General features: G+C 32.8%; 1 protein-coding gene across 1 annotated transcript in view; it reads right to left on the minus strand.

Annotated features, from left to right (window-relative positions):
* Positions 1–14,081, minus strand: part of LOC145254857 (dynein regulatory complex protein 1-like) — a 103,630-nt gene that overhangs the window by 21,015 nt on the left and 68,534 nt on the right. Inside the window, exons 13-14 of the mRNA XM_080113711.1 lie at positions 12,936–13,030; positions 9,563–9,807 (exon numbers count right to left, since the gene is read on the minus strand). Of these exons, the coding sequence (XP_079969837.1) occupies positions 9,563–9,807; positions 12,936–13,030 (340 nt within the window). The remainder of the gene's footprint in view (positions 1–9,562; positions 9,808–12,935; positions 13,031–14,081) is intronic.

Consider the following 14,081-nt stretch of genomic DNA (forward strand, 5'->3'; position numbering starts at 1 on the left):
GGGGTGTCTATAACCGAAGAATCAGCGAATATTTTAATGGTTCAAGTAGTTATGACCCTTATATGGGCATTCGGTATCGTCAAAATGACATATTATGCTCGCATTGTTTGAAAAGTTGGAAATAATTTAGCTGCAGGAAGAGATGTAAAGTTTGGTATGTGTTTATTGTGCGTCTCTGTGTATTTTATGTAGTTTTATAAGTATGCGTCGATTTTAGTTTACGATGACTTGCGGTCTACTTATTAAAGAAGATAAATAAATACAAGAAAAAAATGAACATCCGTTGAATATAAAAAAACTCTTCTGTTCTTCATTGGTTGAAACAAAAGCTGAGATGGTTCAGGAATGCAGCTGGCTGCTCAGATAGACCATTCCTATAATGATCCGGTCCCTCTTGATTTTGCATGCAGTTCTAGGATGTCCATTCTCCCAAACTTTGTCTTCTCTCTTTGAGAAGGAGTTAGTTTATTGCTAATCGTTTGAGACACCTTTACCGGGGTATGCCGACGGGACTGTCCAGGTACTCTTTTGTTTTGCAGGTAAGACTGCCCCTCCTCGGGGATGCTAATTTCTTAATCCCACTTTCCGACCCTGGTGCCTAAGTTCTTGCAGTGCGAGAGAACTAAACAATGTCCTTCTCAACTTGGTTGACGCAAACGAGCTAGCGGGCAGCTGAAGACATGGGTAGTGATAATCAGAGGGAACCTAGCAGTGCAATCAACTCCACAAATAGTTGGTTTTCAACTGCGGAATCTGTATTGACTTGTCAGAAGAATATGAAGGATGGTATTGCATAGTTTTACAGATAAAAAAAAAAACATATCTTGTTGCAAAATTCATGACATAATACCAATTATAATGCACACGTACCAACGGTTCGGATTGCTACAGTCTTTGTAAAGTTAAATAACAATAAAAAGAAAGTTATTGATGGAAGTTCAAACTAATGTATTATATCATGCACACACACACACACACACACACACACACACACACACACACACACACACGCGCGCATATATATATATATATATACAAGCGAAGCCCACTATTTGTTTGTAAAATATTATGGTTTAAGCACTGTCTGCGACGGGCGAGTGTGGATTTAATACACACTCGAGGAGACATATTTACAGCACTGATTCGTGGTTCGATGGTTAGAGCTGTCGACTGTCAATGCGACGGTTGTAGGTTCGATCTACGGCTGGGGAAAGGTGTATGTTTAGCCGCACTGATATGTTGTGATACAACGAAACAGTACTGCATGTGGATGACATATATATATATACATATATAAGGTTGAAAAGAAACTTCTAGCGGAATTTTGATTTCAAATGATGTATTTTCAAATACGTTTTCGTTATAATACTTTTACTTAATATATCATTTTAAAGATCGTTTTTCGTTCTATCTAATCATTTAAATTACAATCGTTTTAAAACAAGTATGTCTTCTTTTCAGAACGTTTAATACAAGATGGAAAAAAAGCGAATTCGCACAATTTTCTTATTTCAATCCAAACTAGGCTGAAAAGCTGCTGAAACAGCTCGTGATGTCAGCATTTGGCCCAAGAACCATTACTGAACGCACAGCACAATGGTGGTTTAAGAAATTTCGTGGCAGCGATAAGAGTTTTGAAGCTGATGAGCATAGTGGTCAGCAATCAGATGTTGACAACGATCAATTAAAAGCCTCAGTCAAAACCAATCTATGCACAACTGCTCGAGAAGTTGTTTCTGAATTAGACATCATAACATATACAGCGATTTCTACTCACTTGAAAAAGATTGGAAAAACAAAAAAAAACTTGGTAAATGGGTGCCTCACGCATTGAATAACAACCCAAAAAAAAAACGCCATTATTCGTTTACGCAACAAGAATGACTCGTTTCTTGACCAGGTTATGACTTGCGATGAAAACTGGTTTCTTTGCGACAACTGGCGACACTCTACCAACGAAGATTCACGACACTTCTCGAAGCCAGAGTTGTCCCAAAAGAAGGTCCTACTGACTGTTTGGTGGTCTGCGATAAGTCTCATCCATTATATTTTTTGAATGCAGGCGAAACCATTACGGCAAAGAAGTACTGTCAACAAATAGATGAAATGCATCAGAAACTTCGACAACAACACTCAGCATTAGTCAACATAAAAGGCCCAATTCTCTTTCACGACAATGCCCGACCGCATGTATCTAAACCGATGATCATGCGGAAGTTGAATGAATTGGGCACGAAATTCTGCCTTATTCGCCATACTCTCCAGACCTCTCACCTATTGACTACCACTTTTCAAGAATCTGGATAACTTCCTGCATGAAAATTCTTCAAAAACCAAAGTGATATCCAAAATGGCTTCAGCAACTTCATCACCACCAGAACGCAAGATTTTTTATGTTACTGGCATAAATACACTTGTTTTGCGTTAGCAAAAGTGTATTGATTCCGATGGTGCTTATTTTGATCAATAAATTTTTGTCTAAGCTGAGCTATGTACATTTGAATTTAAAAGTTAAAAGCCGCAAGAACTTTCTTGTCAACCTGATATAACATCAAACAATAACGGAGGCAACTTTTTAAACGTTTAGTTTAATAAATAATGAAACTAAAGTGGCTAACATGACTTTAACATGAAGATAATGTACTACTTAGTAACGTTAGGAAAGATTTTCGGAATGGTCGCCTTTAGCTTAGACACAGAACTTCAAGCCTTTGCAAAAGTTTTTAGTTGTGGGTCACAGCACTTCCTGGCCTATTTTACCTTCAACAAGAATTTTTTGAGAGAGTCCACATTTTTGTAAGGATTAGCACAGGTTTTAGTCTCTAAGATTGATCAAGTGGAATAATCCATAATGTTAATGGCAGGTGAAGAGGAGATTCTTAACTGATTATGAAGTCAAGAATAATAATGTTGCAGCAGTCCTGAGTTCTTTTAACCTTGAGAAGGAAAGCAGAATCATGTTGGAAGACTGCAAGCCTAAGAAAGTACAGCAGCCTCCAAGATATTCTTTCAGGAGGATTCTTGATTAATTTTAACTCCTTCCACAAACAAACAGGAGTATGGCTTTATTATAATAGATGTGTATATATATATATATATATATATATATATATATATATATATATATATATATATACATATATATATAGCTATAACTTGGTATATATATATATATATATATATATATATATATATATATATACACTTGTGCCCGATATTATTCATACCCCTCGGATCTTTGAGATTTCTATAAGAATATTGCTTAAACCAGAAGGTAGACAATATTAAAGGGATTTCAAACAATAAATCAAGCATAAGCATTTAATTTAAACTCAACAAATAAATAAATTATGCAAGTTTGAAACATTATACAAAGAAAAACAATAATGCCACTAGTTCAAAATTATTCATACCTCTCTTACTAATAGTCAATAGCATGCCCTTTATTCTTAATAACTGCCTGTAACCGTTTTGGATATTTATCAACAAGGTTTTTACAAGCATCAACACTGTTTTTGACCATTCTTCAATGCAGTAGTTCTCCAAATCCCTCACATTTCTAGGTTTCCGCTTTTTAACCTCAGTTTTCAATATGTGCCAGAGGTTTTCGATAGGATCCAGGTCGGGACTCTGGCTAGGCCATTCCAAAACATTTATTTGATAATCCTCAAACCATTTCTTGACTATTTTGGCAGTATGTTTTGGATCATTATCCTGTTGAAGGACCCAGTTTGGTCCTAAATGGAGCTTCTCCGCATCCTGTCTAATGTTTTTCTGGAGTATCTCCAAATATTGCTCCTTCTTCATGGTTCCATCTATCTTGGCCAAACTACCTGGACCACTAGCCGAAAAGGAGCCCCAAAACATTAGGCTACCACCACCATGTTTCACCGTGGGTATGGTGTTCTTTGGGTTGTAAGCTTCTCCTTTCTTCCTTCAAACGTAAGAAGCATCCATATGGCCAAACAATTCAATTTTTGTTTCGTCAGTCCACAAAATACTTGAGAAAACGGACTCTGGAGAATTCACATGGGTCCTAGCAAACTTTAGACGTGCTGCAAGGTGTTTTCCGGTGTGCAATGGAGTCCTTCTTGGTCTTCTTCCTTTCAGACCATTTTCATGCAGAGTCCTTTGCAATGTTTGCCTTGATATTCTTATGCCAGAAGACTCCAGATTTTCTAAAATGTCCTTAGTAGTGGTGGTTGGATTTGCATTAACACTTCTTACAATATTCCTGGTGGCTCTAGCAGACAGTTTCCTTTTCCTTCCTCTACCAATCAAGTTGTTTGTTGTGTGGTGGCTCTGGAATTTTTTGATGATGCTCTGTACTGTTGCTGTAGGGACCTCAAATTTCTTGGAAATTGACTTGTAACCTAAACCATCCTTATGTGAATTCACAATTTTAGTCCTAAGATCATTACTAAGCTCTTTTTTCTTCCCCATTCTAATAATTTTTATTCTTTTATTGGTTTTCAGTTGATATCATTTTAATTTCTGAAAAATGCAAAAAACGAAATGAAATTAATCAAAGGTTGTATAAAAACATTCAAAATAAGAATCAAACAGGAAACAAACAGTCAGAAACTCGATTAATACTGAAAAAATAAGGGGGTATGATTATTTTTGAACATTGCAGATTTTATAAATAGCTGTATATTTCTTTTATTACAAGTATCCCGAGATTTTAAAATGACGAAAATGATCAGAAGAGGTTTATTAAGAATATGTATCAATATGGACGTAAACAATAAACTCTTACAAAGTTACACCTAATAAACTCAATTTTCAAGGGGGGGGGGGTATGAATAATATCGGGCACAAGTGTATATGTATATATAAGAATATACACTCGGTCAAGTGACTGAGAGCTGGCTTGTGATTGGTCAAGCCAGGAAGATAGTAGATTTAAGATCTCCAGCCGTGAGAATTAGCTCCTGCTCCTGCTTGTTACAATTTCGACACACACACACACACACACACACACACACACACACACACACACACACACACACACACACACACACACACATACACACACACACACACACACACACACACACACATATATATATAATTGATAAATATAATAAATAAAATTGACCATGGTTTTTTTGTAGATTTTGTATTTTACTGTATATTTTTATGGCATATTTATCACTACTACTAATTATTATTATTATTATTATTATTATTATTATTATTATTATTATTATTACTAATTTCATTTTCTCATTTTATCTTTCGATACTTTTTATATATTTCTCCCTGTATCTTTTGTATATTTCGTATATTTCCCTATCTATTTTATTTTGTCTATCTTTATTTCATTTTCTGCAACTATGTACATATAGTATGTCTTTATTTCATTTCGAAGCTAATATATTTATTCCAGCTTTTCTGTATATAAACTAAACCTGGCAATTTTTTCTCTCTCCAGATGAGAAACATTAGGCTTCAAAATGTCATGGTTTAAAGAATTTTTATTTGACTATTTAATAAAGTTTTACTTTGGGTGGTTTGCCTTAATATATATATATATATATATATGTATATATATATATATATATATATATATATATATATATATATATATATATGTATATATATATATAATATATATATGTATATAGATGTATATATATATATATGTATATAGATGTATATATATATATATATATATATATATATATATATATATATATATATATATATAAATCTATATACATCTGAGTAAAAGTTACTCCGACTTCCTGTGAATATATATATATATATATATATATATATATATATATATATATATATATATATATATATATATATATATATATATATTCACGCATAAGCCTGAATAATCCTAGAGTGGATGAAATGCGGAATATTCAGTGTAGCTTAATCGCCATATACATTTTATAACTTACAAACTAGCTCTACCTACGTATTGAACACTTTTGAAGTAAATACTTAAAGTTTACACATAAATCTATACTTTCGTATATTAATTTTATGTTAGTAAATTAAGTAGTTATATATATATATATATATATATATATGTATATAGATGTATATATATATATATATATATATATATATTTATATGTATATAGATGTATATATATATACATATGCACAAACAAAACATACAATAAAGATAGAATTAAATTTGACTCCCCCAGCAGAATCTTAAGCATTTTAACTGCAAGAATTAAGCATTTTTTTTTCTAAATCTTAGATAGTATTCATCTGAAGCAATGATTATCAAGAAAATATAAACTTCATGAGCCTTTGGTTAGTAATTTTTTACTTTTAGCTGGAAATATAAAAGTACACACATACACACAGACATTTGCCTTTATATAATACAAGCAGGGTTACCCAGCGTTTTCTGGAGCAAACGCATAACATATTTCTATTAAAACTTATATCTCTCTTTATCTTTCTCCCCCTCCCCATTTTCTTCTCCTTTTCTTTAAACACCATTCTCCAAACATCCATTTCTTAATTTTCCCCATTATTTATCTGTGCCTAAATCAAAACGTAGATTCCATAAACAAAGCTTCTTTCTTTGAAGTGCACGCTTGTGGAACTCTGTTCCGTTTGGCTGTTTCCCACCTGACTACAACGTGGATGTCTTCAAGTCCAACATAAATAAATTCCTGATAAACCGCCCCCTTAAGTAAGACACTTTATCAAATCTCCATTACTAACGATTACTACGATATTATCCGATTGATTACTGTACACGCAATAACCCTTATCCCCGAGTGGCTTCCGAGCCTTGATAAGTGGTGACTATAAAAAAAACCCCAAAAAAACCTTCTTTCTTCTCTGCTCAGCTCATTCCTCTTTAGCTAGACACACACACGTACACATATAACTTTTCTTTACATAATAGATTCCTTGTGGACTGAATCGACATTTTATTTCCAAATTAGTACATAATAACTAGGGTTAGAACAACAGCATATTCTTTTCATTGTTTGGACTCTCGACTGTGTATCCGTTGATATCTTATATGCTTTTATACAGAGTGATGTAGTTCTCGCTTGATTAACTGTGTCTAACTGTGTCGGATATATACTCGAGAGTCAAAATAATGAAAAGAATATTCTGTTGTCCTAGCCCTAATAATAACACTGAAAAACTCCTGCTCAGACGAAACCTGGCCGAGTTGATTCTCAAAGAATGAATAATTTTCTTTTTTTAAATTTTAGACAACGTTGATCAAGGCAATACCAAATTGATGGATCTTTGGTTGGGACGTTAGCTAAACATACAAACATATAAACGCACAGACTTTTGTCCTTTACATAATATATATATATATATATATATATATATATATATATATATATATATATATATATATATATATATGTGTGTGTGTGTGTGTGTGTGTGTGTGTGTGTGTGTGTGTGTGTGTGTGATAAAATAGTATTCGTGTCTGCTTCTTTGTTCGTTCACATTATACGTCATATATGATGTCATAGCAGATGACGTCATATAAGATGTCATAGCCATAAGAACGAGTTTCATAGTTTAAAAAGGAGGGTGGGGGGCAAAAAATGGAAGATTCCCAGACAACACCAGGTAGATTATTTCCTACACACACCCCACAAACCACACACACATATGAATTATATTATAGAAATTAGAAAGTCAAATAACGATGTGTGTTTGTGTTTTTTCTCCATATCTATTTACCTTAAAGAATAAACATATATATATATATATATATATATATATATATATATATATATATATATATATATATATATATATATATTATATATGTGTGTGTGTGTGTGTGTGTGTGTGTGTGTGTGTGTGTGTGTTAATTTATGCATGTGATGATTGCAACGTCTTGTAAGACGAGTGCCATTCCCTCAAACACTGAAAGTCCACGAGCTCGAAAATGACTTATTTAGTCCTGCCGGCGAATTCACAAGCTCAAGCAGACATGACACTGAAGACGGTCGTTGGTATACATACAGATATATACATGCACGCATACATACATATATACATATACATACACATACACACATCACACACATATATACATACGTACATACACAATACATGATACACATACATACACATACATATACACGTGCAAACATACACAAGACGGTCATTGGCATACATACATATAAATATATGCACGCATACATACATATATATATACATACACACATACATATCTGTACACATACGCACATATATACATATATACATACACAATGCATAATACACATTCTTACATATACATGATGATTGCAACGTCTTGTCAGACGAATGCCACTCCCTCAGAAACTTAAAGTCATGAGCCCAAAATGACTTCCATTGTCACAGGACCATTTTTATAGACAAATGCCTAAGGGAGTATCTATACACAGATGTTACAGAGTCTTAGCTTTGTACAACAGCTAAGTCTCTCTCTCAGTTCAAAATGTTGAGCTCCAGCAACAAGCAAGCGCAAGATAGCCAGCAACAAGTTAAACTGTAGACCAGCTTAATGCGGGTACTGGTCTCCCGCTTTATGGTTTTTTTAAATCAGAGATTTGCTTCTCCTAGAGGAGTTGCCTTCACTACGGCTTACGGGAGCCCTCTCCATTCTACATACACATGGAAATAAACACACGCATACAGACAGATGTATGCCAACATACATATGCATGTGCACACAAATGCAAACATACACACATAGAAGCACACGTATACGCATATATACACATATGCATATGCATACGTACACACACATACATGTAAAATACACATGAAGGAACTTTCCAAAAGTCATAAATACTCAACGATCACGATAGTGGTGATGGGCACAATTAAATGAGTTTGACATGAAAAAATACAAACAATTTTAGAAGAGACAGTCACTCGCTGAAGTGCTTATGAAACTTTACAAATAAATAGACGTCGCAATTAGACAAAAATAAAATCCAAAAGATCAGCGATTAAAGCGGATGAACTGTTTTCGTCCCTTTTCCTTCTTGTTTTGTTTTTTTTTTAAATAAAAAGTATGTCTATAAGACTAACACTTCTGCAGTAGAAAATGATGATAATGAAGATGATGTTGACAAATTCACACATTATTTTACTAATAAATCGACGTCCGAAGCAACGAAAATAACAATCCAATTGACATGTATTAAAGACGCTTGAACTTTTTTTTTTTTAAATAAAAAGTTTGTTTGGATCTCATACTTCTGCAGTAGAAAATGATGATAATGAAGATGATGTTGACAAATTCACACATTATTTTATTTTACTAATAAATGGATGTCCAAATCAACAAAAATAACAATCCAACTGACATGTATTAAAGACGCTTGGACTTTTTTTTTAAATAAAAAGTTTGTTTGGATCTCATACTTCTGCAGTAGAAAATGATGATAATGAAGATAATGTTGACAAATTCACGCATTGTTCTACTAATAAATCGACGTCTGAATCAACGAAAATAACAATCCAACTCCAATACATACATACATACATACATACATACATACATACATACATACATACATAAATGATTATGGCTTCTACTTACCGATTCATCACATATTAATTCCATGATTCCTTTGATGGTGTTGATTGATATTTTGCTAAATATGCCTGATTTTATCATCTCAACTATTTGTTGACTTGAAGAATCATCTTTCCCCAAAATCTTGCTAATTTCAGAACTTAATTTCCTTGTTTGTCCGAATGGATTTTGATCGTTATCTGCACCTATAGCAGTAAGAGATGTCGCTTTGTCTGGAACGGACGTATGCTTTTTACTGGAAAATTTTGCTGAAAAAAAATATTTATATACTCATACATATGTATGGACAAATTAAAATAATATATTTAAGCTTATTTTACGAATAGGCAAAGCTGCGCCCTCCCCCGTAGTTATATATATATATATATATATATATATATATATATATATATATATATATATATATATATTTATATATATATATATATATATATATATATATATATATATATATATATATATATATATATATATATATATATATATATATATATTATAACAAAAAAATGTACAGCTTGTACTTTTAAATTTCTTCTCCAGGATTTTCTTCCTCTACAAAAACAAAATGAAGAAAAAAAAAAAACGACGAACTGACTAACAGGGGGGCGAGGCAGCTTTGCCTATTCGTATATATAATATTAAATATATTATTTTAATTTGTCCAGATTCGTATATATTATTACTGAGTCGTGATTTCAAAAGTAAAAAAAAAAGTATTTGATTGCCATCAGCTAGAATCGAAACCAAAAGCAAATCTGTAGCATTCAAAGTTGGTGATGTTACCACTGTACTAACGTGACACGCAGATGAACTGATTAAAAATTAAAAATTATAAAAATAAACTAAGATGAATGTATAAATTTTATAACGATTTTTTCAATTTTGACCCATTTTTGATCCCTTTAAACTAAAGACCCATAAAAGAACGGTCCGTAAAAAATCCAATCATACATGTAGTTAGCGAGTTTGAAAAATATTATTATTTGTTAATGTTATCAATTTAATTGAACTAAATCTAGATACCTATTAAGTTTTTTTTCTCACTCTGACATTGATATTAAAAGTCTACTTTTTCTATTTAAAAATTATTAAAACCAACTTTTAAATACACTCCGTCATGGATATGCGAGTGACTAGATGAACGGTTATTAATTTGCATATTCCTTTGAAAAACAAGCGTTTATTAATTAACTGTGAACTTCGAATCAGATGAATGAAAGGAAGGATGCTGATAGATGCATTCAGAAAGTCAAGCACCTGGGTAAATCTGTGATAGAGATTTTTTTTATGACATTTCTGCAAATAGATCCATATTGCTCACAAACGACGGTTATGCAATTAAATCGTTTTCTGTCGGCTATCGTCTCTACTTTATTTCGTTACATTAGAACTGTTGGTTGGTTGGTTGTTTTTGTTTTACGGTATATCAACCCTTTTCAGGTTATTTAATGCCGAATCCAAAGATTTTGAAGAAAAATTTTTTTAATACAATATATTTGTTGTTTTCAAGTCGGTTTCTATTTAACCCATAGTTGGGATCCTAACAGGTACTACCACTTTGGGTCAGAGTGGACCTGGGAGCAATGGCAATTAAAGGGTGGCTCCACACTCCCCAGAGCCTGTAAGCTGGAGCCTCACCACTGGATATAGTTTAAGGTCATAGAACTGTTACTTCACATGCTAAAGGATGGGGTTACAAGTTCAGCCTTATATGGAATCGTCTTACCTGGAGGAGCATGAACCAAAATTTCCACTCACTTCACTCTCTTTATGCCATACTTTGAAGGCACTGAGGCAATAACGATCCCAGTAGCCAAAATGTTGAGAGGAAATGGTTTCAAGTGCAATGAAAGGTTAGAGTATCAGTGCAGACTTGGCCTCAAAGGAATCTTTTTTTATAAATGACCAGCTGACCTGTGTCTCGGCGTTGTTCAGGAAAGTAAATTAACTCAAGAAATTCCAATGGAGCACGAACACACACACACACACACACACACACACACACACACACACACACACACACACACACACACGCACGCACGCACGCATGAATTATATATAAACCTTAAACTATTTGTCATTTTGGGTCGATGTTACCCAATATTAGAAAAAATAATATCATAAATACCATAGTTGTTAAGCAAATCAAACGAGTATCTTTATAGGAACATTTTTGTCTTTACATATTCATGTGAACTGGAAACGTTTTAGTCTCATAAATTAGTGAAATTGTATTGGTCTCGAAGGAAGCTGAGGTGTGTGCATGCCTTTCCTTTTTTTCCTTTACTGACTGTTTATAATTTCTCTTCCTGTAAACTGAGTAGCAGTTTTCTAATACCTTCTGTCTTTGTTTCTTTGGTTAAGAGGGTGACCATAGGTTCACAGAATGCATGTGAGGTTGGTTGGTTGTTTTTGTTTTACGGCATATCAACCCTTTTCAGGTTATTTAATGCCGAATCCAAAGATTTTGAAGAAAATTTTTTTAATACAATATATTTGTTGTTTTCCCAAGTCGGTTTCTATTTAACCCATAGTTGGGACCCTAACAGGTACTACCACTCCGGGTCAGAGTGGACCTGGCAATTAAAGGGTGTCTCCACACTCCCCAACGCCTGCAAGCTGGAGCCTCACCACTGGATATAGTTTAAGGTCATATCCAGGACCTGCATGTGAGGGAGACATAGGATTGCCTGACTTGACAAATTACTGACAGGTGAAGAGATTGCTTTTCATGAATCGAACCTTAACAGAGAAATCAGACGTGGGATCATGTGGTTGAAAGTATTTTTTTCGACCTCATCCTCAGTCCTTCAGTCAAGGGATGTCAGAGATCGAAGGATGAGTTACAGACAACAGTATCAAAACTACTTATACACATACACTGGAGATAAACATCGATCTAATTGATAGATGATACAAAACATGTTTAAATTTGCAGACACCAATCTTACTTACATGTGAACTATATCATATCATTGATAACTTTGTGGGCCGAAAGCTGAAAGACATAATACTCTCAACTTGTCCCCGATCTCTGCTGATTCAATTAAAAAGAGAAATATCTTATCTCCTCATTCTTTACGTCTTACTAGTGACTTCTTGTCTTAACGTAACTGTTTGACAACATAGCTCTAACTTGACTTCTAATGAAAAATTAAACTCTTTACTAAATTTAACTTCAAGTAGAAATTTCCGATTCTAACCTTATTTTGACGCATACACTACTAAGTATGGATATGATCGGACTGATTAGTAGAAGATACGAAACGTATGACAAAATTGCCAAGAATGATTCCGAAGTTATTTGTCCTTAGAGAAAATCTACACCACCATCCACCAGAAACATGTACAAATTTGAAGAAACATATCTACGTACATGTGAGTTGTATCACTTCATTAATAACTTGATGGGCTGAAAGTTGACGAGTGATCAGCCCAAATTTTAAAGGGCCTTTATTTTCCGTGAAACTCCTGGAATGAAAGAATTTGTACAAACAACAAATTGCAAAATTTAATAACTGACAAATCGGAAACAGATACATGGTTTGTAACATAGACTGATTATGACTAAGTGAAGTTCTCATTTATGTTGGTCATAAGATTAAGACGCGGATCACAGTTTATTTTCGGTTCATGATTAGATTCTACCCATTATAATGTGTCTGAATCAGTACAGATTTTTTTTTTAAATTTATATGCATTAAAATATAATCAAACAAATCTGATGTGTGTAAGGAATTGTAACGAATATTATTAAAAAATGTTACTAAAACATTTTTTTAAATATTTTTTAATAAAAAATAACTTTTCATTATTATCAGTGAGGAACTTTTGAATAAGCTTGTTCCCAACAAAGTAAAAAGGTTTTACTATTATTTTTAAATATATCAATTGGTTATAATACATTCATCATAAAACACATATTGTAACCAGTCTAATCAAAAATATAAAATTAAACCAATCAGATTCTCGAAGTTATATCAATACAACAATGCATCTGGCAAATCGATATTTGATTCTGAATAGCCAGTTATTTATGTAAATTATCAGTGTGTTTCTTTACAATTATGCTTGAAATTCAGACCAATTTAATCAATTACCTACTGTATCCAATACGATATTCCCTTTAGTACAGCACAAATTCAGGCAAATATAGATAAATTTCATTTGTTAATTATTTATGTTCATTAGCCAATCATATTGTTCAGTTTGTTGCAAATAATTTACTATTCATAATAATAATTTTTCTAAATAATAAATATTTGTCAGGATCAATACTATTAAGGAAAAATGACAAATAATTGAAAATGAATGCATCTTTTCTTTATTTAAAATTGTAGCAACTTCATTCTTTTTTAAAACGTTACATTTTTTCTGTCTTCTTTCTTTAAAAATAATTGTTAGTTAATTCTCTTTAAATCACGAAAACGAATGTAACTTTTTGAAATGTATTTATTTAAAACTAGCAGGACACATGTCCTGGCGCTGCCAGAGAAAGATATTGAATACTTATTTTAAGGAA

Source organism: Euprymna scolopes, chromosome 30 (genome assembly GCF_053919585.1).
Source record: "Euprymna scolopes isolate OS-2025 chromosome 30, ASM5391958v1, whole genome shotgun sequence".
Lineage (NCBI taxonomy): Eukaryota > Metazoa > Mollusca > Cephalopoda > Sepiida > Sepiolidae > Euprymna > Euprymna scolopes.